The sequence below is a fragment of the Aquila chrysaetos genome (genome assembly GCF_900496995.4).
Source record: "Aquila chrysaetos chrysaetos chromosome W unlocalized genomic scaffold, bAquChr1.4 W_unloc_5, whole genome shotgun sequence".
In the NCBI taxonomy this organism is placed as follows: Eukaryota; Metazoa; Chordata; class Aves; order Accipitriformes; family Accipitridae; genus Aquila; species Aquila chrysaetos.
Genome location: NW_024470325.1, coordinates 591,012 through 617,059, shown reverse-complemented (window position 1 = coordinate 617,059; position 26,048 = coordinate 591,012). Strand labels below are relative to the sequence as shown.

Sequence of the window (26,048 nt, the reverse complement as noted above, 5' to 3'; positions counted from 1 at the left end):
AACCCGTCTTCATATCCCACACTTGCAGGGGAGTGCCCAGGACACCGCACATGCCAGTCCAGGTCCTCTGGGCTGGTTCAAAAGAGAACCAGAAGCGATCTCTTCCTGCAGGCCCACAATTCCCATGGGCTCTCCGTGCAGCTCACAGCTTCCCTGAGCATTTTTCTCAGTGTCCCCCTCCCCCAACCTTTCTAGTCCACAGGCTGTAGATAAGAGGAGTGAACAGGGATGTGAGGATGGCGTAGATAAGGGGCTTTGTCAAACTCTCTCAGGAGGGCTGTTCTGGGCATCACACACCCAAGGATGAGGGTGTCATAGAAAACAGTGGCACTAGTGAGGCGGGAGAAGCAGGTGAAGTCTTTCTGCCTGCCTGTCCCGGATGGGAGGCGTTCCTCAGGGTGGCAGCTCTGATGCACACAGGATGACCATGTGAACAGGAAGGGGAGGACGGGATCCAAAAAGCAGGGCATGACAACAAAGAGCACGAGTGTCACAGTGCCAGTGTGTGAAAGCTCCAGCAATGGGGTGAAATCACAGAAGAAGTGGTCCACTCCAGTGGGGCCACAGAACTCTATCTGGGACATGACTGAAATGATTACTGTGGGTGACAGAAATCCCCCTAGCAAAGGAGACAGACCTGGCAGTTCCTGAGTCCTGTAGAGAGCAGGGGGCGGCACACAGCTGTCACGGTCCACTTGGTTGACTCGTGATGGTTCATTTGCTACGATCTCAAAGGTGTAAAATTAAGGTGACCAACATCAAAGGGGATAGCAGTAATCACACAGTAATCTTTATTGTATTGCCTGTGAAGAGGCACACTGTCGTGGTTTAACCCCAGCCAGCAACTAAGCACCACGCAGCCGTTCACTCACTCCCCCCCCCACCCAGTGGGATGGGGGAGAAAATCGGGAAAAAGAAACAAAACCCACGGGTTGAGATAAGAACACTTTAATAGAACAGAAAAGAAGAAACTAATAATGAGAATGATAACACTAATAAAACGACAACAGCAATAATGAAAGAATTGAAATGTACAAATGATGCGCAGTGCAATTGCTCACCACCCGCCGACCGGCACCCCGGTAGTCCCCGAGCGGCGATTCCCCGCCCCCACTTCCCAGTTCCTATACTAGATGGGACGTCACACGGTATGGAATACCCTGTTGGCCAGTTTGGGTCAGGTGCCCTGGCTGTGTCCTGTGCCAACTTCTTGTGCCCCTCCAGCTTTCTCGCTGGCTGGGGATGAGAAGCTGAAAAATCCTTGACATTAGTCTAAACACTACTAGCAGCAACTGAAAACATCAGTGTTATCAACATTCTTCACATACTGAACTCAAAACATAGCACCGTACCAGCTACTAGGAAGACAGTTAGCTCTATCCCAGCTGAAACTAGGACACACGCGATAGGTAGAGATGGGTGAAAGAAAGGAGAAAAGTAAAGTTAAGTTTAGAGAGAGGAGAAAGAGAGGTTATAGCTACCACCGCTGATCTCAAGACATCCTAACAGTCCCAGGTCCAGCTAATGCTGCGTTGTCAATCGTCGTGGTCCTTGGTGGGGAAGCTTCAAATTCCCATTGTTCAAAAGTCATCTTTTATGCTTAGTAACACACCTTGCTCCACCTCTGCCTCAGGAGTCTCCGCCCTTCTCAGAATACAATTATCATGTCTCCGCCCTTCTCGAGCGAGGCTATCACGCAGGCGCAGGGTCAGTGTCTGAGGCGTGGTAAGTCTTGGAGGCGGGTAGCCTTCGACCAGGAGGTGTGTTTTGGTATTATAATGAAGCAAAGTTTGTTTAAAGCTCATGATTTCTTCATCGATGTTATGGCAACAGTTGCAATCCATCCTTTTTGACAGTAGCTATGCGGTTACCTCTAACGGCTCTAGCCAGGTACCTTGCAGGAGCCTTGTACCGCACATTCTGTCCTTGGGATCAGCCACTGCGCTCCAAGCAGGCCGTGGTCAGGTAACGTACTGTCCATGTCCCTGATGACAATGTTGAGACAATACTGATTTTCTGAGTGACTCCTACATGCGCGACCTTTGCTATCACTTTATTAAACTGTCCTTATGTTGACCCACGAGCCTTTTGTTATATTTTCTCCCCCTGTCCAGATGAAAAAAGGGAGTGATAGAGTGGATTTGGTGGGCAACTGGCATCCAGCCAGGGTCAACCCACCACAGGGTACCCCTACTGGTACTCTGGGGTACACTTGCTGTACACAACGGGCACGCGGCGGTAGACACGCCCTACCTACCTGACACTCTGGTGTAGGCCTGGCGTCCCTACCTGATGCTCCGGGGTAGGCCTGGCGTCCCTACCTCATCCTCCGGGGTAGTACTGGTACCCCTACTGGTACTCCGCGGTACACCTGCTGTCCCTACAGGAGCGCGGGGGTAGACCTTCCCTCCCTACCTGAACCTCTGGAGTCGGACTGGCATCCCTACCTTATGCTGCGTGGTAGTTCCAGTACCCCTACTGGTACTCCGGGGTAGTACAGGTACCCCTACTGGTATACTGGGGTACACCTGCTGTCCCTACGGTGGTGTGGAGTTAAACCCACCCTCCTTACCTGACCCTCTGGTGTCGGCCTGGTATTCCTATATGATGCTCTGGGGTACGCCTGGCATCCCTACCTGCATGGACAGCGTAGACCAGGCCTCCCTACCCACACGGCAGGGTACACCTGGCCTCCCTACATGCGAGGAAGGAGTAGGCGAGGCCTTCCTGTTGGCGTGGGCGGGGTAGACCTGGCCTCCCTAGAAGCACAGATGGGGTAGACCACGCCTCCCTACACGAGCAGGCGGGGTAGACCTAGCCTCCCTATCCTCGCGGGCGGGGTAGGCAAGGCCTCCCTACCAGCGCCGGTGGGCAGATCTGGCCTCCCTACCCGCGCGGACGGGGTAGACCCGCCCTCCCTACATGACCCTCTGGTGTCGGCCTGCTATCCCTACCTGATTTTCCGGGGTAGGCCTGGCGTCCCTACCTGATCCTGCGCAGTAGTACCGTTACCCTTACTGGTACTCCAGGGTACTACTGGTACCCCTACTGGTACCCCGTGGTACACCTGCTGTCCCTACTGGCACTCCGGGCTACACCTGGCCTCCCTACCTGATGCTCTGGGCCAGGCCTGGCATCCGTACTTGATGCTCCGGGGTAGTAGCGGTACCCCTATTGGTACTCTGGGGTACACCTGCTGCCCACTACGGGCGTGCGGGGGTAGACCCACCCTACCTAGGTGACCCTGTAGGGTAGGTCTGGTGTCCCTACCTGATGCTCCAGGGTAGGCCTGTATATTGGCTTTGTGTGGCAAGGTTTTGGTAGCGGTGGGGGGGTTACAGGGGTGGCTTCTGTAAGAAGCTGCTGGAAGCTTCCCCTGTGTTCGAGAGAGAGCCAATACCAGCCGGCTCTAAGACGGACCCGCCGCCGGCCAAGGCCGAGCCAATCAGTGATAGTGGTAACGCCTCTGTGATAACATTTTTAAGAAGGAAAAAAGTTGGGATAGACGGAAAACGGCAGCCGGAGAGAGGAGTGAGAACATGTAAGAGAAACAACCCTGCGGACACCAAGGTCAGAAGTGAAGAAGGAGGGAGAGGAGATGCTTCAGGCGCCGGAGCAGAGATTCCCCTGCAGCCCGTGGGGAAGACCATGGTGAGGCAGGCTGTCCCCCTGCAGTCCATGGAGGTCCACGGTGGAGCAGATATCCACCTGCATCCCGTGGAGGACCCCACGCCGGAGCAGCTGGGTTCCCGAAGGAGGCTGTGACCCCGTGGGACCCCCGCACTGGAGCAGGCTCCTGGCAGAACCTGTGGATCTGTGGAGAGAGAAGCCCATGGAGCAGGTTTTCTGGCAGGACTTGTGACCCCGTGGGAGACCCACGCTGGAGCAGTGTGCTTCTGAAGGACTGCACGCCGTGGAAAGGACCCATGCTGGAGCAGTTTGTGAAGAACTGCAGCCCGTAGGAAGGACTCACGTTGGAGAAGTTCGTGGAGGACAGTCTCCCGTGGGACGGACCCCACGCTGGAGCAGGGGAAGAGTGTGATGAGTCCTGCCCCCGAGGAGGATGAAGCGGCAGAAAATAACGTGTGATGAACTGACCGTAAACCCCATTCCCTGTCCCCCTGCGCCGCTGAGGGGGTTGGTAGAGAATCCGGGAGTGATTGGATTACCTGGTCCTGGCCTATCAGCTCTTCAGCCCAGAGTGACAACACAAGTACATACCCAAGCCATGTGTCTCCCTGTCCTGGTTTCATCTGGGATAGAGGTAATTTTCTTCCTAGTAGCTGGTGCAGTGCTATGTTTTGAGTTCAGTATGAGAAGAATGTTGATAACACTGATGTTTTCAGCTGTTGCTAAGTAATGTTTAGTCTCAAGTCAAGGATTTTTCAGCTTCTCATGCCCAGCCAGCGAGAAGGCTGGAGGGGCAAAAGAATTTGGGAGGGCACACAGCCAGGGCAGCTGACCCAAAGTGGCCAACAGGGTATTCCATACCATGTGACGTCACATCTAGTACATAAACTGGGGGGGATGTTCTCTTGGGGACTAACTGGGTGTCGATCGGCGGGTGGTGAGTAATTGCATTCTGCATCACTTGTATATTCTAATCCTTTTACTATTACTATTGTCATTTTATTAGTGTTATTATTATCATTATTAGTTTCTTCCTTTCTGTTCTATTAAACTGTTCTTATCTCCACCCACAAGTTTTACTTTTTTGGTCCGATTCTCTCCCCCATCCCACTGGGGGTGAGTGCGTGAGCGGCTCTGTGGTGCTTAGTTTCTGGCCGGGGTGAAACCACGACAGTCCTTTTTGGCGCCCGACGTGAGGCACAAAGGGTTGAGATAATGACAGACCTGAGCAGAGCTTGTGAAAAATTTGCTACAAGCATTCATTGTATTGGTCTAATAGTCACTGGTTACTATGTTGATTTATGTGTTCTTAGAGTTGTTACTCTCGTTTTTAAAGTTCTGTTATGTATCACCTCACCTGCTGTATGGAGTCCTATACGACAAGTCACAGAAACTGCTGAAGGAGGTGAATCAAGTCAATTAGCAGAGGTAAAAGCCATCCAGCTAGTGTTAGACATTGCTGAAAGAGAGATGTGGCCAGTGCTCTATCTCTATCCTGACTCATGGATGGTGACGACTGCCCTGTGGAGGTGGTTACAGCAATGGAAGCAGAGTAACTGGCAGCACAGAGGCAAACCCATCTGGGCTGACACACTGTGGCAAGATGTTACTGTTTGGCTAGGGAAGCTAGTGCTAAAAGTATGTCACGTAGATGCTCACTTTATACCAAGCAAAGTAAAGGCATGTACGGCTAGAGTCACTCAAGCGCCACCTAAAAAATAAGAGACTGTAAAAGGACTTAAGAGAGGAGGAATGTTAGGGAAGATACCATCATAGACAAGTCGGGAGGACATCTCTGACTTCTGGGATCAGTCGATGGGCTGAAACCTTCTTCCCCCACATAGGGATGCCTATTGGGTGAGATTTGAACACTCGGCTGTACCAAGTGCTTCCCCAGGAAACTTAGAATTCTTTGGAGCTCTTTATTCTTTCATAATTTAATGCGCTTGTAGTCGACTGTATTGTTATTCGCACATGCTTTGCAGGCAGTGTGTTTATCACTGGCGATCCAAAAGAACCTGTACTGCTGCTTTAATAAACTGTGCTGCTCATTAATCTAGTCATGATAGTTCTTTAACATAACCAAACTCCCCAAGTCTGGTTATCCTAGTGCATTGAACAGGGCTAATCTGAGAGTGCAGCACGCTATTAAGTGCATCTGTCATCATGATAGTTCAACGTATTGAACGCGACCGGACTTACAGCGTTGAATTGGACATCACTCAGAAATGAAACCTAGCCACCCCAGCCCCTCTGACATCTGAGGATAAGGTGGAAGACAAGGGAGTTTATTTTCTTTACCCTTTAAAGCAACAGATGCGGCCCAAGTCATTGGCTGGTATAAGGACACTTGCGGGGGGTTGGAGGGGGTGGGGCTGCAATGGGTGAATAATGTCAGTGCATGTCAAGGAACAGGGGACAGTGGTTAATGAGGGTGTATAAACATGACTGTTGGAAGTAAAGATGATTTAAGTATGTAGTACAAGTTGTAAGTGTTGGTAAGGGGATTTTGGGACCAAGAGACGAGAAAGGAAAGGTTTGAGTAGGGTGTAGAAATGCAACAACATATAAGAATGGGGTGCTTGTGTATATATTGAATGTGTACGCTCAGGTGTATCAGTCAATGTGGGTCCTGAGCATGATGGAAAAGCTATGGAATAAGCTATTGCTAAGCAGTGCTTGCACAGTGTCAAGGCCTTCTCTGTTTCTCTCTATACTCCCTCAACAAGTAGTTTGCATTGCTTGACAGTAGAAGAGCAGAGGATGACATTTAGCAAGGCCAAGCTTCTTGCTCTATATTGGTGTCTGTGTCCATGTTTTTGGTAGCAGATGGGCAGCAGGAGCCCCTGGGAGAAGAGACAATGAGTTATCCCATGCCGGACACAGCCAAGTCCAGCCAGCTCTGCAACAGACCTACTGCTGGCAAAAGCTAACACATCAGCAAAGCTGGTGGCACCTCTGTGAAAGTGTATTTAAAAAAAGGGCACAAATGCCAGACTGGAACAGGAGCAAGGAAAAAAAAGAGCGTGAGGAAAATTCCTTTAAACAGCAGGATCGGTGAAGAAGAGGGGGAGGAGGAGCTGCATATGATGCAGAAGAGATTCCCCTGCAGCCTGTGGAGGATCAAATGCCAGAGAAGTTGGATATTTCCTGAAAGAACTGTAGCCTGTGGGAAGGATGCCACAGGAAAAGTGTAAGGGGGGAGCAGCAGAGGCGACCTGTTAGGAACTGACTGTAGTCCCCATTCCTCCTTTTACCACTCACAGGGAAAGGAGTTAGAGTGGTCAGCAATGAAGGAATGAAGCTGAGCCTGGGAAAAGGGGGAAAGGGGAGGTGCTGTTGTAGTATTTATCTTTTCTTCTCACTATCCAACTGTCCAGGGTGCAGCTGGGATAGAGTTAATTTTCACAGGAACCTGGGAGGGGGCACAGCTGGGACAGCTGACATGAACTAGCCAAGGAGCTATTCCATACCATGTGACATCATGCTCATTATATAAATGGGAAGCAGACTGGGGGTGGGGGGTCTCTCGACTTTTGGTGGGGGAAGTGGTGGAGCGTCGGGATCCGGGTGGTGAGCAGTCGCACTGTGCGTCACTCGTTCTGTATATTCTTTTATTAGTACCGTTGTTGTTCTGGTTGTAACTTCTCTTTTTGTGTTGTCCCAGGAAATTGTCCTTATCTCAATGCACGAGGTGGTTGGGAGGAGTGAGCGAGCGGCTGCATGGTCCTTTGTTACCAGCTGGGCTGAAACCACGACACCAACCTTATTTGAAATGGTAATAAAATAAGTTAATTTTCCTCCTGTTGAGTCTCTTTTGCTCATGACTAATTGGGAAGTGATGTCCCTGATTTCATAAGAAGCAATTCAGCATTGTTTTTCCTTTTTTCTCCTTCTGTACTGGTGACGAGGAGGAGTGAGAGAGTGGCTGGCTGGGCATCTGGCCGCCAGCTAAGGTCAACCCACCACACAGTGTCCCACAGTTTTCTTACATCAAAGCCAGGAAGCTACAGTCTTGACAGATGGGCAAAGAGTAAAAGACTGATTGGATGCATCAGGGTGTCTTCTGGGGCTTAATGATGCTATCAGTGTCCCGGAGGAGCTGACAGAGTTTTCAGATGACACAAACCTGAGGTGCGGACCAGTCTATACACTGGAGTGCTGCTTTCTGGAGGAAACTCAGCAGGTTGGCAGAGAGGGCCAAAAATCCCTACTAGATTTCAGAGAGAAGAAATGCCAAGTCCTGCCCCTGGGGTGGCCTAACCCTGGGCAACTGCCCTGGGTAGGGTGCAGCTGAGCAGAAAAGGCCCTGGGGGTCATGGTGGACAACAAGCTGCCCATGAGTCAGCGGTGAGCCCCTGCAGCCAAGAAGGCCAAGAGCAGCCTGCCTGTATGAACAGAAGCATGGCCAGGAGATGAGGGGCAGGGATTCTCCCCCTCCATTCACTGCTTGCTAGACCACATGCACAGCACTGCACTGAGTTTGGGGCCTCCTGCTCCCAGTACAGGAAAGACATTGATCAACTGGAGCAAGTTCAGTGAAGGGGCACCAATACAGTCAGGTGTGTGGGGGTGTGCACAGGGCTGGAGAACTTTCCACCTGAGGAAAGGCTGAGGGAACACTGCTCAGTATGGAGATGAGAAGGCTTCGGGAAACCTCACAGGTTCATTTCAGTACCTATCAGGCAGTTAAGAAAACAGAGCCAGGCTCTTCGTCGTGGTGCACGGTGGGAAAAAGAGAGGCAAGGGGCAAAATTTGAAAGAATGTTCAGGGAGGAGATGAGGTCCATGAGGTCGTAACCATAAGGTCACTTACGCACTGGAAGAGGTTGCCCTGAGAGGTTGTGCAGTCCCAGTCCTTAGAGGTTTTCAAGCCTTCTCTCCCCCTAAATATGGTCTCCAAACATTGAACAGAACACTCTTGCTCATGCAAGAAGGAAGCAAAAGCACCAGCAAAAGCTCTGCCTCCCCCAGGCCCTCTCTTCCCTATGAGAGAGGTCTTCCACCAACCCCACCCTTCTTCCACCTCCAGCTTTGGCTGCTGCGTGTGCCTGGCCTGCCCACTTGCCTTCACCACTCACCTTTGTAACTGAGGCCTGACACATATCTTGGCACTCCCACTGTAAGCTGGCACCCACCCCACACCTGGAGTCTACCTAGCCATGGAGGCAGGGAGAGGCCAGGTCCGCTCTGCCCGGCGCTGGGCACAGCTTTTCCCTGGGAATGTCCCCAAGGAGCTCTCTTCATGTGTGTGTCAGCCTGTGGCCTGGCAGGGGTGGAACTGGGACAGGGGCTGCTGGGGCAGGGCTGAAGTAGCTCAGCTGGGAGAGCGTTAGACTGAAGATCTAAAGGTCCCTGGATCAACCCCGGGCTTCAGCAATGATTTGCTCCTGTAGGTTTTTGCAGAGACTGCCTGCCTGCCTTCTCCCAGCCTGCCCTGGCCCCCCTTGCTCCTTCACCTCTTGCCAGAGCACTGCCCGTGCACTGGAGCTGCAGATCTGCAGGTTAGAATGAGCCTTCCTCTTGCACTGCAAGCCCCCAGCCTTCCCCTGGACAGGACTCTCCATTCAGTGCTTCTTTGGGGTGGTCTCCTGCCATCCCTCCTTCCCTGCTCCACAGCACTTGGCATCTCTCCTTTGTGGGGTCTCTGCAAAGACCCTGTCTCTCTCCTCTTTGTCATTCTCAACGGGGCACAGACTGCTCCCCTTGTCATAGACACATCACGGGAGAAAAGCGTGTCTCCTGCTGGCAGGCATCAAGGGGATGGAGCTCAGTGGAAGAGCACCTGCTTCGCATGTGGGAGGTCCTGGGTTCAATCCCTGGCATCTCCAGGGGTGGTGCTTTTGCCCTGACTGCCCAGCCTCAGGCAGGTGTGGGCTGGAGCTCAGGCACTGCTCCTCCCCAGGCCCTGTGCACCTGCCCTGCCCACCCAGGGCTTGGCTGTCAGGTGGGGAGGGCTGTGTGTGCTGCCTCTGCTGAGTCCCCTCTTGGAGGAGAAGCAGGCAGCTGTGCTGGACGTGCGCCCAGGTCACTGCCCTGCATCCTAGGGCCACCCCACCCAAGGACAATGCTTGGCAGTAAAGTGTGCCTGTGAGGAGACCTCAGGGAGGGGAGACACAGAAGCAGCACGCTAAGGAATCCTTTCTGGCTGCACTGGGAGATGTGGTGTGAGGGTGCTGGTCCAGCCCAGGTGTCCTTTGGGACCAGAGCCACACTGCCCTGGTGGCTTTCCAGGGCTAAGGGGCTGAGATTGTTCTGTCCCCAGGTGGAGATCCCATACCACATGGGAAGCACTCTGTGCCAGCAGGTAAGGCTGTCTGGGCTGGACAAGCATGGGCAGGGCTATGGGACTCCCAGCTGGAGTTTTTCTTCCACCATCACCACTGGCTTGAGCAGAGCCTCAGCTCAGGGAACCTGGATCTGCTGAGGTCAGGCACAGCCCTGCAGACGTGGGACTGGTGGGGCCGGTGCCCACCTCTTGTTCCTGGGGTGTTTGGTGACTCTGTCACTACTCCGTAACTACTGTGTTGGTAGGATCAAGGAGTCAGAGGTCTGTCCACAGCCATGCACAGGCAGTGAGGGCCAGAAGATGGTGCCTTGGTTGCTCCCCTGGCAATAACACCCACAACCAAAATGGGGCATGCGACATGGACTTTCACTGCAGGGTGCCAAGCACCCTGGTGAGCCAAAACTCAGAGAAATAAGGCTGCTCTCCTATGGGCTTTAAACAGCCAAGCTCTGCCCAGCATGGGGGCTGCAGTGCTGAGGCTTGGGGTCTCACTGTGACCCCCCCTCAGGCAGGTCCTCGGGAGCTGCAGGAACAACCACGGATGTGGGCTACAGTGACAATCTTGCTTTGCTGCAGAGAATGGACCCAGCCTGCAGGGCCAGACTGTTCAGGTCCCCAGATGCCATGAAACAGGCTCTTCCTCCTCAGGCGTGCTGCCCCCTCAAGCACACACAGGCCTGTGGCTCATCTCCCCCAGGAGGAAGAGGAAAATGTCTGCCAGGTGCCAGAATAAGGGAGAAATATTACCCCTGTGGGAGGGCAGAGCTGGCAGCGAGGTGGCACAGGACAGGCGCTGGGTTCCTCTCCCCAGTCCCCACTTGGAGCACCTTGAGTCTGCACGTCAGTGTCCATACTGTCCATAGCCCCACCATCCTGTGTTCAGAAGATAACACTCCTCCCTTCTTTACTTCACTTTTATACCTTACTTCTCTGAGATGCACGGCTGGAGCTTGCCCCCATGGGAGTTTTGCAGGGGATGGAGGCTGTGTTTGCAGTGCCCATGTCTGTCACCCATCACCGTGGGGGTCTCACCCTGGGAACACTGCTCTCCCATGGGGTCTGCCAGCAGGAAGGCTCTAGGGTATAGGGCAGAGGAATCTGTGAGTCTTGGCTTCTCCCAGATCCCCCCAGGGTCACTCCAGGGGTGGAGGATCTCCCAGCAGGGAATGGGGCAATGCTGAAGTGGGAGAGGATGTTGGTGACAGCCGCCTCCTCCCCACTTCTCCTCTAGGGCCAGATCCTGCTGCTTGCAGCAGTACTGACCTCCAGCAACTCCCCAAAGGGAACGCTGGGACAGACAGCCAAGGTACCTTCCAGCCCGCAGCAGAGGAGCTTTTTGGGGAAGTGCCAGAAGGGTGTGGAGACCCACCAGCAGGACCAGGGAGAGCACTTTGAGCACCAGGTCCTGCCCAGGAGTCAAATCCTTCTCCCTGCCTGGTTTCTGCATAAAGGTTTCTCTGCCCTCCAGTGCCTCTTTTAGGGGAGGGACACAAAATCTCCTCTGCCATGGAAACGTGCCCACGTGAGCATCCTCCCAGATGAGCCCTTCTCCAGGCCAGGGGCTGCACCACGGCTTTTGGCTGCTGCACCACGGCTTTTGGCTGCAGCACCATGGCTTTTGGCTGCAGCACACATCTCCTGGGGATCCTTTCTCCATCCCCTCGGCCCTCCCACAGTGCTGAGGGAAAAGGTGCCCCCATCCCCCCTGCTCCCATCCCTCTTGTACCTGCATACAAGTACCGCCCTGACACAAATCCGAACGGACATCCCTGGTGAGGCAGCAGGAGGGCAGGGGTGGGGGCTGGAGGAGAGCAGGAGGAGGGGGTCCCAGGGCTGCCGTGGGGCCTTACAGCCTCTGCTCAGGAAGATGGCAGCTCAGTGCCTTGACAAGAGTGCTCAGGGTCTGCGAGGGCCCAAGGCAGCAGGAGCAGCCCATGGAGACTGGGCTCCTGGCAGAGCATGAGGAGAGGGAATCCCAGCCCGTGTGTCCCAGAAAGCGGCTCTGCACCCTGTGCTGGGGCAGTGGGGAGCAGAGCTGCCTCCTAACCATGGTGGGAGGTAATCCATGGGCCACGTTTCCCCCTGGGGCTGGCTGGGGTGTTCAGGGCACTGCGGCCACCTCAGGGCTCACTTCTGTGGGGCCACAGCCCAGGGCTTACCCTGACACGGCAGCTCTGTCATGGCCTCTGCACTGTGGGACCAGCATGGCCCAGGCCCTGCCTGGGGCAAAGAGCAGCTGGGAAACCCGAGGGCGAGGAAATGGGTGCTCCCACTGCGGTGCATCACAGGGCCTATCAGAGAGCCATTTTGACCAGAAACTGCCTGTGGCCAGCAGGATGGAAATGTCTCTGTCAGCAGGTTTATTCCCCAGGGATCATGGGCTCTCGCTGCTCCACAGCCTGACCCCAAGCCTGCTGTCCCTGAGACATGCCCATCTCCCCACCTCCATGACTTTGTTCTCTGCTCCTCCTGATCAGCCTCAGGAAGATGCCCTGACACTTGGGCAGGCAAGCACCAGCTCCTGGGGGGTCTCATCCCCCCAGCTCTGCCTGTGCCCCTCACTGACACCCTGCAGCCCTTCCAGGAGGTATCTATCTTCCCCTGGGACTGCTGTGGAAAGACCAACCTCTGCGCCCAGCCCTGGTGCTTAGCGCTTGCCCAGCCAGGAGGGCCAGGAGCAGGCAGAGAAGGGCCCCCAGGATGATGCAGATGATGACGGGCACTGAGACTCTCCCGCTGCCACTCAGACGGCCCTGGGGGGAATCTGTGTGGGCAAGAATATGGAAAGGCCAGCACCAGGCCTGGGTGAGGTGGAAAAAGCACCATTCCTGACCCCCATCACACAAGGCAGCAGGGGGTGGAGGGCCCCAGGGATGAGTGATGGAGATGCTTCTACCCTGATGAGTAAATGACAACCTTCCCTACCCCCCTCACCACCAGACCAGTGCCTTCTCCTGGGAGTTTCACACCCCAGCAAGGAGCCCCTTCCACCCAGCTGTGGGTCCCAGTCTTGCCCTGGGGATACCCAGCCCCAGGGGGAAGACAAGTTACCTGCTCGGGGTGGGGATGCTGCTGTCCTGGGTGTAGCTGCAGAGGAGGAAAAGGAGAGCTGGGCTGAGAGGGTGGGTGTGCGGGTATCAGGGAGCCTCCTCCCCAACACACCGTGTGTGTGTCTGTGGATGTCCCTGACACATCCCACCCAAATTGCCCCTCCTGCGGGGCTAGAAAGAGTGGCCGGGAGAGGGCTCAGTGCCTCTGCTGTGGGTGGCAGGCAGGATGGCACAGGCAGCCCAGGGGATAACCCTGGGGCTGCAGGGCCCCACGGGCAATGGCCAGAAGACATCCAGTTCCACCGAGGCTGCTCCCCACTTGGCACCAGGCTCCTGCACTCAGCAGGAATGTTCTTGCTCTTGGGAGGTCAGGGGCCATACCAGGACCAAGGGGGCAAAAAGCCTTCCCCACTGGTCATCCAGGACTCTGCCCCACATCCCATTTTGGAAGATCTCCACTTGTCCGTCGCACCGGCTCCCTCCACCCACAAGCCGCAGGGATGCAAAGCCGGCTAAGCCTGGGGAGAGCAGAGATGCCACAGCCATTGGTGGCACCGGGGAGCATGGCATCCTTCAGGGAGCAGGGCGAGGGGGGATTTTCCGATCACACACAACAAGATTGAGCCTTTTGCTGATGAGAAGCGAGGGCACAACCCTCTCTGCAGCTCACACCCAGGTCTGCTGCTGCTGGGGGCACCCAGGCACCTGCTGCCTGGGTGGTGGGATGAGGCTCTGCAGAGCTCTCTCTGGGGATGGGATGCAGCTGTCTGCAGCCAGAGAGGTGGAGCGCAGCCCTGCAGCCCTGTCCTGGGCTTGTGCCACAGTAGGAGAACAGAGGAGCTCAGGCCTGGTGGTGGTGCTGGGGCCTAAGCCACTGCCCGGGGGGCAGATGCCTGCCTCCGTTCAGCTCTCAGCTCTCCCAAAGTAGAGCGGTCACTCTGAGCAGGCAAAGCCCTCCAGATGGCTCCTGGGGAAGCCAGGGTTTCTCCAGGGAGAAATTCAGCTTTGCACTGCCATGGGATCCCTGCTTTGGGTGGCCACGACACACACAAAGGGCAAATGGAGTTAATGAAGCATTTTTCCAGCACTCACCTGAGCAAACGACAGCAGCGTTGTTCCCGTGGGAGCATGGTGAGGCTCCCAGGGTGATCACTGGGCACTGTCCCAGGTGGGCTTCTGTCCTGTCACAGTGGAATGAGTCTCTCCAGACAGGGCCAGTCCCTCTCCCAAAATGCTCTCCTCCAGGAAGGGACTCAGCAAACCCACAGTTGAGTTGACGACAGAGAACGTGGGCATCCGAGAGATCCCAGCGGGAGGCACAGAGGGTCCCCCAGGTCCCCGACACCTGGACCTCTACCCTCCCTGCACACGCTGTGCTGCCATTCACCAGCCTGAATCCTGTGTATCCTGGGGAGAGACGAGGAGGAGAGAGGGTGGATTGGTGCTCATGTACCCTCAGTAGCTGGCGGAGAGGCCAGAGGGACAGCATGCCTTTCTTCTCCTTCTGCACTATTTTCATGCTTCAGACAATCCCATCATCCCTCCTGTCCTCACACCTGGCCCAGCACAGTCCTTGCTCTGTTCCCCAACCCCTGGCACAGCCCCGGTGTTCAGCACCCCTCCCTGAGTCCTTACGTGTGCAGGTGACAACAGCGCTGTTTGCGTGGGTGCAGGGCTGGTCCCTGGAGGACCCTCTGCGGCAGGACATGAGGCGGGATTCATTCCCCACACACTGCAGCTCTCCATCCCAGATGGGACTGTTGCCTTCTCCAAAGTGAGCTGGCCCAGCAACAGGCAGGGCCACGCCGCACTGCAACTCCCTGCAGACCACATCAGCAGCGTTGGGACTAAAATGTGAATCACAGACAGTTTTCCACTGGTCCCTGTCATGGATCTCCACACGTCCTGAGCAGCGGCTCTTCCCTTCCACCAGCTGGACAAATCCTGGAAAAAAACATAACAGCTGGGAGTTCCCAGAGCCCTCTGGCAGTTAAATGCCCACGTCCCGCATCATCTCCAAGCAAGCCATGACCAAACTGCGCATCACACATCCCAGAGGAAGTTGTTGGGGGAGTGTTGGTGACACAGGCACATCCAGACCCCCACGCACCCCATCTCTACACCATCAGAGCACCCGAGGGAATGTGTCTGTCGCAGACTCACAGCCACAGGTACTGCTCAGACAAACTGCTCCCACACAAGGTTCCCTGTGTTGCCTGGTGTGGTCTCCCCAGCACTGCAGTAGTGTGAGCAGTTTGGATCCAGAAGAACTGGCCCAGATGATAATGACTGCTGCAGCCTGCTCAGCCCCTGCAGAGCTTTGGGCCAGGCAGGACCATCACCTGGATGTAAACAGAAGTAGCCCCTGATCCCAGGGGTGTTCTTGGGGTGTTGGAAGGTTCATTTTAGGGAGAAGATGTCACAGAGCACAGAAACGGTGCAGCTGCTATCATGCCTGGTGCCTGTGCAGATCCCTCTGATGTCTGCTTGGGGGGAGGGTGTTCTCAGCCAGGGACACAGTGCTCTGCCTGGAGGTGTCCACAACCCAGATGGATGGCCAGACAGAGGGGCAGGAGACTCCCACTGGGCCCCTGCCAGCTCTCAGAGGACAGCAGGCACAGACGAGGATCAGTAACTGCTGCCAAAGCCCCCGTGTCGTTGGGCAGCGTGGTGAGCCGTGGGCAGGCAGGAGAGATTGAGCAGTAGGTCAGCGCTGCCTGCACGGGGTCATGTCCTCGTGGGGCTGTCACAGCCCCAGGGATTTCCCAGTGCCAGCCTGTCACTGTGGTGATACAGGAGGGAGCAGCCAGAGTCAAGCAGCTGCCAAGCCCCTAACCCTCACAAATGCTGGTCCACACAGCCAAGCCCTGGGCACAGGCAGTGAAGGGCTTTGTGGCCACCCTGCTCCATTCCCCAGGGCTCAGCACTCATCCTCTCTGAAAAGCCCATTTGATTCAGGTGAGGTACTCATGCCTGTGAAGGGGAATGACCCAGGAGGATCAGCCATCTCATGCCGTTCCTCCAAAGCGTGGAGTGCCGAGCAAGTGCCCCCGGGTGTTTCCAGCACAGGGACCCTCAGCATTGTTGGCTGCAAACTGGCAGAACGGGTGGAGATCGATGAAGCCCAATGGACACCCCGGGGAAGGGATGGAGGATTCATCTGCAGCCCAAGATACTGACTGAGGCAGACAGAGACACTCTGGCAAGGTCAGACCACCCTGGGGTAGGATCCCTCTGGGCCTTCCCCAAGGACTGGGGACATCAGCAATGACAGTCCCAGCCTGGCAGTTAGACCAGTATCACTGGGCCCTGCTCTGGTGTCCACTTGTTGCTCACTGAGGGCACAGCCAAGGTCCCTTCCCCCATCCCAGACCCAAAGGCAGGCAACAGGCTGTCTCCTTACCTGAACACATCACTCCAGCATCCTCACTGTGGTCACAGTTATGTTCACCCCATCCTCTGTGTTTGCAGTCAGACAGGGCAGACTCGGTGCCTTTACAGCCAACATCATCCATCCAAATGGGGCCAGACCCTGGCCCAAAGTGTCCATATTGAGGAGCTCCAACAGCAGACCCACAGCCCAGCTGCTTACAAACCACTGCTGCATCGTTCATGCTCCAGTTGTCATCACACACGGTCCCCCACTGGCCATTGTGTTTCACCTCCACTCTCCCAGCACAGCGCCTGCCGCCATCCGCCAGCCTCACCTCCGCAGCCCCTTCAAACACCAGCATGGGATGGGTCAGGAGAGTGCCAAACCCCAGCACTGCAGGTCTGGGGGAACCGCCTACCTGGGCCGAATCACAGGTACTGGTGTAGGAGCCCTCTCCCCTCCAAGTCTGCCCCCAGTGCAGTGCAGGGGTCCCTTCTACCCCCACGGGCTGCGCAAGGCTGTGGGTGCCCAGTTCCAGCCCAGCTGGGTCACTTGCCATCCCACTGCACAAGGCAGCTCTTCCCACCCCAACAGCCACCTGCCCCCCACCCACACACTGCCCAGCGCTGCACTGGACACCCGCTACTCCCCAGCCCGGCACCCCTCAACAGCTCCTTGTACCCAGGCCTGCAGCTTCCAGCACCAGCCTGCACCTGCCCCTGCACCATCCAAACCCACCCCCAGGGCTTTCTGGGTTCCCAGGGAGCACTGAGATGATTCTGAGGATCCCCCAACCCACGTCCCCTCCTCAGCCCTGGTGTCAGCCCAGTCCATGCCCTGGGCCAAGCTCCCCAGGAAGGATGTCTCTCTACTGTCGATGCCCCGGTCCCCTTCTCTCTGTGGGGTCCAAACCGCTTTCATGGAGTCAGGAGTCCCCCGGACCAGGGGGGCAGTGAGCAGCACACAAACCCTCCAAGGTACCCTAGAGCTCGGCAGTGCCCTGGGCATCTCTGGGTGCTGCCATCACCAGCTAGGCCACCACCAGCTCCAGAGGTACGGTGCTGGGGATCAGGGGATGCCAAAGGGGTACCCCAGGACAGGGTGTCTATCAATCCAGCCAGGCACAGGCTGCCCGGAACACTGGAGCCCTGGGAAAGGAGCTATTCTCGCCCACCCAGATGGGCACAGGGAAAGGCACAGGGTCCATGGACCTGAGCACCTCCTGCCCCTCATCTCAGGAGCACCTGCAAAGAAACCCCATTCCCAGACAAATCCCAATGACCACACTGGTACCTGCTGGCCCTGGGCTGTGGGACAAAGGAGTTGGCACTTACCAACTTCAGTTGACAGTAAAGCCCTGACATCCATCCTCTGGGAAAGGGGACCCGTTATCTTGTGGGATGCTTGCATCTCTTCCAAGGAGCAGTGAGATGTGGGGGTGTGCAATGCTGAGTGCAGGACAGGATCCACATAGGGTGGGTGAGGAGGCAACAATGCCCTGGGGCTGTAAGGACCTGGGTGTCTTCTCATGGGCCTCAGTGGAAGAGACAGCAGCCAGGGTGGAGAGGATAAGGATCTCAGTTGTGTTGGCTGGTGGTGATCTCACCTGCTGCAATGCCCTCAGTCATCCCCATTGCAGGCTGTCCTACACTGTCCTACGCCTGTGCTGGTTTCCCGGCAGACTTTAGCTACGTCCCCATTTCCCCATCGCACTCGGACCCTGGGATCTCCGAAGCCATACTGATGCCCTTCTGTCCTTACTGGCTGTTGCTTCAAACACAAAGCTGTGGTCAAGCAAGGATTGGTCAGGCCTGTGAGTTCCTCACAACCTGCCTGCCTTCTTCCAATACCCTCATCATGCTCTTCTCGCACCCAAACTATCACAGCCCCACACTTGCTTGAATCTTCTATTTCTCTCTGTATGCCAGCCCTGAAATACATGTCCTCCTTCTGCCACCTCAAAATCAAAACTCAACTTATTTCACTTCAGCAAGATGCCCTGCTACCCCTTCCACCACTTCAAGTCTGCTACCATAGATGCAGAATGCTGTGTTGCATATATTTATATTTTGGAAGATGACTGACTTGTTTTTCGTTCTCTTTTTTTTTTTTTTTTTTTTTTAATAGATACTGAGAGTCCTGGGGAAATCACACAAACACCTACTGAAGGATTCTTGATATGGTCAGGGCTGTATGTATGGGGGCACATAAAAATCAGCCCTGCACCTGATGTGAATTACTTCTGTGGTCAGGGAGAAGCTGAGAGCTTTCCCTCATTTGAAAACATGAATGGGAAGGAAAGACAGCATCATTCAGGATGGAAGGGACCTCAGGAGGTTTCTGTGAAAAACCTGCTGCTCAAAGCAGGGCTAGACCAGATTACTCAGGGCTTTATCCAAAGATGCCTTAGTCACTTTCTGGGATAGAGCTGGCACAAAGTCCCTGGGAAACAGCTTCCAGCATGTGGCTATCCTCATGTTGGAAATGTATTTCACTATATGTACACCAACCCCCTTGTTTCACCCCATTGCCTCTTGTCCTTGTGTCTTGTACCATGGACGCGAGTGTGACTCAGTCTTCCTGGGAACACTGCAATGCTGCTACATGTTTCGCCCAAGATCTTCCTTTCTCCAGGCTGGACAAGCCCAGCTCCCTCAGCCTCTCCTCACAGGTAAAGTGCTCCAGACTCTGACCATTATGGGGGCCCTTTGCTAAAGTTGCTCCAGCTTGCCAACTTCTTTCCTATATTGGGATCTGAAATCTGGACACAGTGTTCGGTATAATCCCTTCCCTCAATCACCTGGCTGTGCTCCTGTTCGTACAGCCCAGGGTGATCCTGTCCTCCCTTGCTGCCAGGGCACACGGCTGCATCCTGTCCATCTCGCTGTCCACCTAGACCTTTCCAAAACGCCTCCTTCCAGCCAGGCAGCCTCCAAATTGAGCCACTGACAGGGCTAGTCTCCTGCAGGGACAGAAACTGGCATCTGTCCTTGCGGGATTTTCCCGAGTTTCATGCCAATGCATGCTCTCCTCTTCCTTGAAGCCTTTCCCTGAGCACAGGGGCCTGGAGACCATTTCAGTAAAGAGTCAGGCACAGCAGGCATTCATTCCTTCAGCCCCAGCTGTGTCTGCTGTTATTAAATCCCCTTCCCCATTCAGCAGGAGCCCTGCATTTTCCTTGTTCAGCCTTGGTCTCTCAGAAGTGGCCAAAGCTCTTCTGTTTGCTTTGAATTCCTTTGCCACCAACATCTCCAAGTGAATTTTTCTTTTTCCTACGCTCATGCCTCCACAACAAATGCAATATATAGAAATTCCTGCTTTGTACCTGTCCTTGCTGACACCTCCTGGCAGCTGCTTCATGGCGCCTGTCCTTGTGCTGGCCCAGCCCCACTGCCCATACACGGTCCCACTCTGCAGACACAGCACAGGAAAGGGTGCAGTCAGGGATGGGGAAGGTTCCCCCATTTGTGATCCCAATGGCAGCCTTCAGATCACAGTTCCCCCACAAAACCTCCTACTTTTGCAATTTCCCCAGCACCCGACTCCCTGCCCTGCTGAAGCCTTGTCCCACGTGAGGGCTTTGCAGACAGCTCTGCTCCAGGGTCTGCCAGGGTCTGGGGAAGGAGAGAGGCTGGGCAGGGCTGTCTGTTCCCCAAAAGCAGCCCTTGGCTCAGCAGGAAGATGGAGATGGCCCTCACAGCAAGACTCAGCCTTAAAACTGGGGGTGACCGGCAAGTGCTGCAAATGGACCATAAGAGACACTGGGGATGAGGAGGGCCCTGAGCCACCCTCCCCATCTGTCCACACACCAAGGGCACAGACCATCCCTCCTCTCCTCTGCACCTCCATGTCTCCCCATGCTTGCCACAAGCCCTGTCCCTGCACCACAACCCCCCGGTGTGAGTCCTCGCCCTGCATGGTCTCACACTGCAAACTCCACACTGATATTTTTCTCTCCTGGGCACTTTCCAGCACAGCGCAGCTCCCCCTAAACTCTCCCCACCTCCCTTGACCTCCCTCCACCTCCCCTGCCCTCTCCCCAGCACAGCCCAGTCTGGCATGGCCCCACACCAGTGCCCACCACAGGGTGCGGCAGAGCTCTGGGCACTCACCCCACAGCCCCAGACCCTCTGAAGGGCACAGCAGCTCCTCGCGGGTGGAGAGGGCTGAGCCCCAGGGCTGGGGGGCATCTGTGGCACAAGGCCTGAGGAGATCCCCTTGTATGATGGAAATGCTGCTATGGAGGCCAGCTCTGGCACACAAGTGCCCATTGCCTGTCCTTGCCTGCGGTCACAGGCCTGCCACACAGCAGGACTGCAACCAAGCTTGAAGAGCACTCAGGCCTTCCACCAACCAAAGGGTTCGGAAGGAAAGCATGGAAGTGGGAAGAGAGCAGCTCGGGAAAGACCAAGCGCTGGTGCTCCCTGGCAGTGCCGCTGTGCCTGGACTCTTTTCTTCTTCCCCTCTGCACACAGGCACTGCTCCCTGCAGCTGCAGAGAAGGTCTTGGAGGAAGAATCTCAGAAGAACAAGTCACTGCAGGGCCCTTTATTTGTTAAATACACAGACAGTACAGCTCCTCATTTGCAGAGCTTCCAGGGCACACAAAGCTGGATAGACTGTGAATTACAATCCCAGGGCATAAAGACATGTCTTTGTGGAAAGCATTCAGGTGAGTAAAACAAAAAACCCCAGCAAACAAAAATCTCACTCAAACCCCAAAATCAGCCTAAAAAAACACCAGAAGACAGGCTGGGCCTGTAATGAGATATGAGTACTATGCAAAAGACAAAAGGAACTTTATTGCTTCTGAAAAGCATCCAGTGATTAGTTTTCTCAGGGCATCCTTGATCTCCTGGTTTCTCATGCTGTAGATGAGGGGGTTCACGGCTGGAGGCACCACCGAGTACAGAACTGCCACCAGCAGGTCCAGGGATGTGGACGAGATGGAGGGGGGCTTCAGGTACGCAATCATGCCAGTGCTTACAAACAAGGAGACCACGGCCAGGTGAGGGAGGCACGTGGAAAAGGCTTTGTGCCGTCCCTGCTCAGAGGGGACCCTCAGCACAGCCCTGAAGATCTGCCCATAGGACAGCAAAATGAAAACAAAACAACCAAATGTAAAACAGACACTAACCGCAAGTACCCCAACTTCCCTGAGGTAGGCATCTGAGCAGGAGAGCTTGAGGATCTGGGGGATTTCACAGAAGAACTGGTCCACAGCATTGCCTTGGCAGAGGGGTAGTGAAAATGTATTGGCAGTGTGCAGCACAGCAGTGAGAAACCCACTGCCCCAGGCAGCTGCTGCCAGGTGGACACAAGCTCTGCTGCCCAGGAGGGTCCCGTAGTGCAGGGGTTGGCAGATGGCAACGTAGCGGTCGTAGGCCATGACAGTGAGAAGAAAACACTCTGTTGACATCAAAAATACAAACAGAAAGACCTGTGCAGCACATCCCAAGTAGGAAATAGCCCTGGTGTCCCAGAGGGAATTGGCCATGGCTTTAGGGACATTGGTGGAGATGGAGCCCAAGTCGAGGAGGGAGAGGTTGAGGAGGAAGAAGTACATGGGTGTGTGGAGGTGGTGGTCACAGGCTACGGTGGTAAGGACTAGGCCGTTTCCCAGGAGAGCAGCCAGGTAGATGCCCAGGAAGAGCCAAAAGTGCAAGAGCTGCAGCTCCCGTCTGTCTGCAAACACCAGGAGGAGGAACTGGGTGATGGAGCTGCTGTTGGACATCTGCTGCCTCTGGGTGTGGAGCACTGAACAAGGAGGCAAGGGCAGTGACAAGTTAGACATTATTCTCTGATTAAAATCAAAGCCATTTCTCGTAATACATGTTCACCGCATTTTATCCATTTCAGCGAGACCTCCATTCAGCTCTGTGGTTGGAGCTATGGTTGTTGCTGTCTGAATGTGCCGTGAGGAGCAGGACCTCTGCCATTGGCTACCAAGGAGTAGTAGGGGCTCCTCTGTAGCAGTGGGTTTCTTGCAATGGTGCCAGTCAGGGGGGGCAGTCCTGTTTTTTTAATTTGTCAGATGAAACTGCTCCTAACGTAAAAGTGTTTGTCAGCACTGCACTCCCATTGCTAAGAAACCATAATCAAAAACAGTTTTTGAGAGACAGAGGGGTTTTAGAGCTCTCCCTAATCTCATCTGGTGATTATCTTGGATTCAGAAACCCTTACCATTTCTGCTTCACTCAGAGAAAACAAAGTGTGTCTGTGAGGCAAGAGGATTGCCTGTGGCTTCATGCAGAGAGGGGGGAGCTGGTCTGTCACTCTGTCATGTTCCCAGCTACCCTGAGCTTGCACCTTTCAGAGATGGAGGGTAATCACACCCCCATGTTAACCTGAAAAGACTCAAGGCACTAGTGAAAGCAGAGGAGACCCACTGTCCAAAACCAAGTGTCTCCCCGTTTCTCAAGGTCTCCACACCCACACCTCTTCCCAAGGACACACATGGTTCATTTCACAAACCCAACAGCATTTCCTCAGTCATGGCATCTCTGTGCTTCTCCATGGGGCATTCAGGTAACACCAAGATTCTATGGACAGACCTGATTCCTGGAGGACACCTCAAGGAGGTAGCCAAGTGTCCTGATGAATGGTGTCTCAGGAAGGGAGAGTCAGCTCATTTGCCAGGGAATGACACAGGCTGCATTGCCCACAGCCCCACAGCTTGGAGGAGAGCTTGGACACCTGTAACCTTCTTCCCATGGACACAGCTGCATGGGAGGACCCACAAGATCAGTGTGTGACTCTGCAGCTGAAACTCCCATCCCAGAGAGGCCTGACAGCAGCAACAAGATAACAATAGCAATAACACAGACAAGTGGGGAAAACAAGGAAAAAAGCAGAGATAGATTGGCTCAGAGAGGCAAGGGGAGAGGCAGCTGCAGTCTCAGGAAAGAGTTACCCTTCCCCAGCTGTGCATGCCACCTCCCAGACACCAGCACAGCCAGGCAGTTGTTCTCAGTCCCTGTGCTCTACCTCAGGAGGCTCCTATCAGACTTACTGATCACTCCAAGTTCTACAGCTCAGGAGTCTCAGGGACTTGTTCAAGCATGACAGCTCCTTTTCCATTCTCCCCCCAAATTTCCCAGGAGTAGGAAACAGAAAACACGGCCCCCTGGTGGTGCAGGGACCCTGCTCAGAAGGACAGCCCTGGGCACCCTGCCCTGCACACCCACCTTCACACTCTGCAGCCATCCCCAGGTGAAGGCAGCTGACATGCCCTGTCCCTCTGAGGGTGCAGCAGGGAAGCTGTGCTTCCAAAGCACGTCCTTTTTCTCTACACTGGAGAAACCCTGAGAGTCCCTCTGACAGATCCCACAGGCCGTGGGATTGTGCCAGCTTTAGGAGGTCATTCCAGGAACCACAGCTGCATTGCCCTGCAGCCAGAGACTTACCCTGTTAAGGGTTGTGAAGATTTTTCTCCAGGACAGCTCTCCTCTCTCCACACAGCCCAGACTGCCTTTAACCTCCCCTCTCCCTTCCCTCCTCTCCCCTCGGTGCCTGCAGGCAGTGCCCTCACCCTGCTGCACTTTGCAGAGGAGCTGCTCCTGGGCAGAGCTCGTCTCTATCCTTGCCAGGAGCCCCAGCCCAGCTCAGCAGCAGAGGACCAGCCCAAGGCAGCACTTTCTCTGCCCCCTCTGGGCTCCCTCCAGGTGCCTGGGCTCCAGGGGAACCTGCTGGGAAACGGGCTGAAGCAATCGCTGATGTTCCCTCCCTCAGCTGCAAAGAGACATTTCTTTCCAGAAGTGTCATTCTCCTCTAAGAGACAAAGTTATAGCTACATGCCAATTTTTTTGCTCTTACTGTTAGACGGGATACCCAGAGAGTGACAGGTAGGGATCTCCTTTACACCTGCTGAGGGAAGGGATCCCCCTCACTCAGTGGAGGCATCTCATCCTGCATTTATTCATGGCATTTGAAGGAGGCTCAGCTCCCTCCCATGCACACCACAAAGCCACAGGAGGTGGGAGTCCTCTTGACTCTCTTCAGGTAGGCACCAAATACGCACCTGCATGGGAGCTCCTTGTCTCAGCTCCCATCTGAATTAATGGAGATGGAAGGCAGGAGTCAGGTGTTCAGACACAAATACCTGGTGACATTTGAGTTGCCAGAGGTGGTCCAAGATTTATGTAGGTAACTGCAAGATCCAACTTAGAAGTTCATAGAGACTAGGGAGCATCTCAGACATCATTTATAAACTGGGTGAGAAATTCCTTTGGCTAAGTGAAATGACAGCTGATGCCTCGCTAAAGGCCAAAGAACCTTTTCCTTCTCATTGTCTTCATAGCATGTTTTAGTGCAGTTCTCAAAATGATAACGATTGCCGTCAAGGACCATAGGACAGCAGGTCTCTCTTTTTTTCCATTGGCTGACATTTAGTATACACCCTCTGAATACAATGGCATTTGTCCCATATTTCCTGGTCCCCACATGGTCCTAACAGAATTCAGGGGAGTGTGCTCTATTTAATGTTCCAATCCAGGCCCAGATGACAATACATGAGAGGCCAAGGCCGGCCCTGGACCTCACAGGACTCCCGAAAAGCAATTCCCATCCGGGTGGGTGAAGTCAAGGTGCCCCAGTGGCATCACAGAGGAATGATTTGGTTCCTGTGGCTCTTGAGTGATAACATGAGTCAGAGGCACAGTCCATCAATTGCCAATCAGAGAAGGCAAGGTCTGTACATTGTCTACCCTAAAGCTGCAGGCGTTGCATGAACACGAACAGCAGTTCCACACAGCGATCTTCACTCAACTCTTGATGGATCCAATCAAGAAAAGCCAGAATTTCACATGTGCTTGGTACATCTTGTTCTTCAAGGGACAGGCACCTCCAGCACAGCATGGCCCTTTGAAACTCAAGGAACACTCAAGAAGAATTCAAGGGCACCAAAATGACTTTTGGTACTCAGGAAGAGTTTAAAGAGGAAAAGAGACAAGCAGGAAGGCACTGCGGAATTTCATAACATAAGACGTAAAGATGAGGTACTCTTTCACATAGGCCTTGCAATAGCCCAAGCCAGGTTCCAAGGCCTCTGGCGGTGAGGCAGGACTCTGAGGAAGAACAACCGGCAGTGGAGGTGGGATCAAGGCCGGGGTTACTACCAGCAAACTACACCCTTACCGTCAATGGGAACCACAGGGGCGCATCCAAGGGGCTGAGAGAGTGTTTTCCCCAGGAGGTGCTGCTCTGCTTGTGGTATCCAGTCAGAAAAGGCACTTGTTTCAGCTTTTTTTTAAAATGGGTTGGTTCAATTGGGTCTAGGTTGCGAAGGCAAATACCACAGACAATTGCATGTCCCTTTAGATGGTGGAACCCAGGTTGGTGTAGCAATGTGAAGGGCTTGCACTTAATGACAGCAAAGCATGAGAACCCCCACCCATAGAAGAACACGTACTCCTGTTTCGTCATTCAAGCACTGTAGATTTTCTTACCAAAAAACCCAACTATAACTCATCATCTCAACAGTTAAACAGAATGATGTTTCATAAGAACATCTGGACTGACGGTTGAGATACAGGCAAGGCCACCAGAGAGACGTAATGTCCAGTACCAGAGGGCGAATGCTTGCAGGCTCTTGTGTGACAAATGCTGCTAGAGGTGGTCTGTGGCACGGGATTTCTGCAGCACAGACAGATCTTGTGGCGTAGCTATATGCGAACCACGCCGCAGCCCGAGAAACTGTATGTCAATAG

The 26,048-nt window shown here is 54.5% G+C and overlaps 1 protein-coding gene and 1 non-coding gene across 2 annotated transcripts; one reads left to right on the top strand and one right to left on the bottom strand.

Annotated features, from left to right (window-relative positions):
* Positions 1–8,936: 8,936 nt before the first annotated feature.
* TRNAF-GAA lies at positions 8,937–9,009 on the top strand. The gene has a single exon. It is a non-coding gene; the product is annotated as a tRNA-Phe (tRNA).
* Positions 9,010–21,066: 12,057 nt separating this feature from the next.
* On the bottom strand, positions 21,067–22,087 carry LOC115337591 (olfactory receptor 14A16-like). The gene has a single exon (XM_030005967.2). The coding sequence runs from the start codon at positions 22,073–22,075 to the stop codon at positions 21,119–21,121; it is 957 nt and encodes a 318-aa protein (XP_029861827.1). The 5' UTR covers positions 22,076–22,087; the 3' UTR covers positions 21,067–21,118.
* Between the last annotated feature and the right edge of the window lie 3,961 nt (positions 22,088–26,048).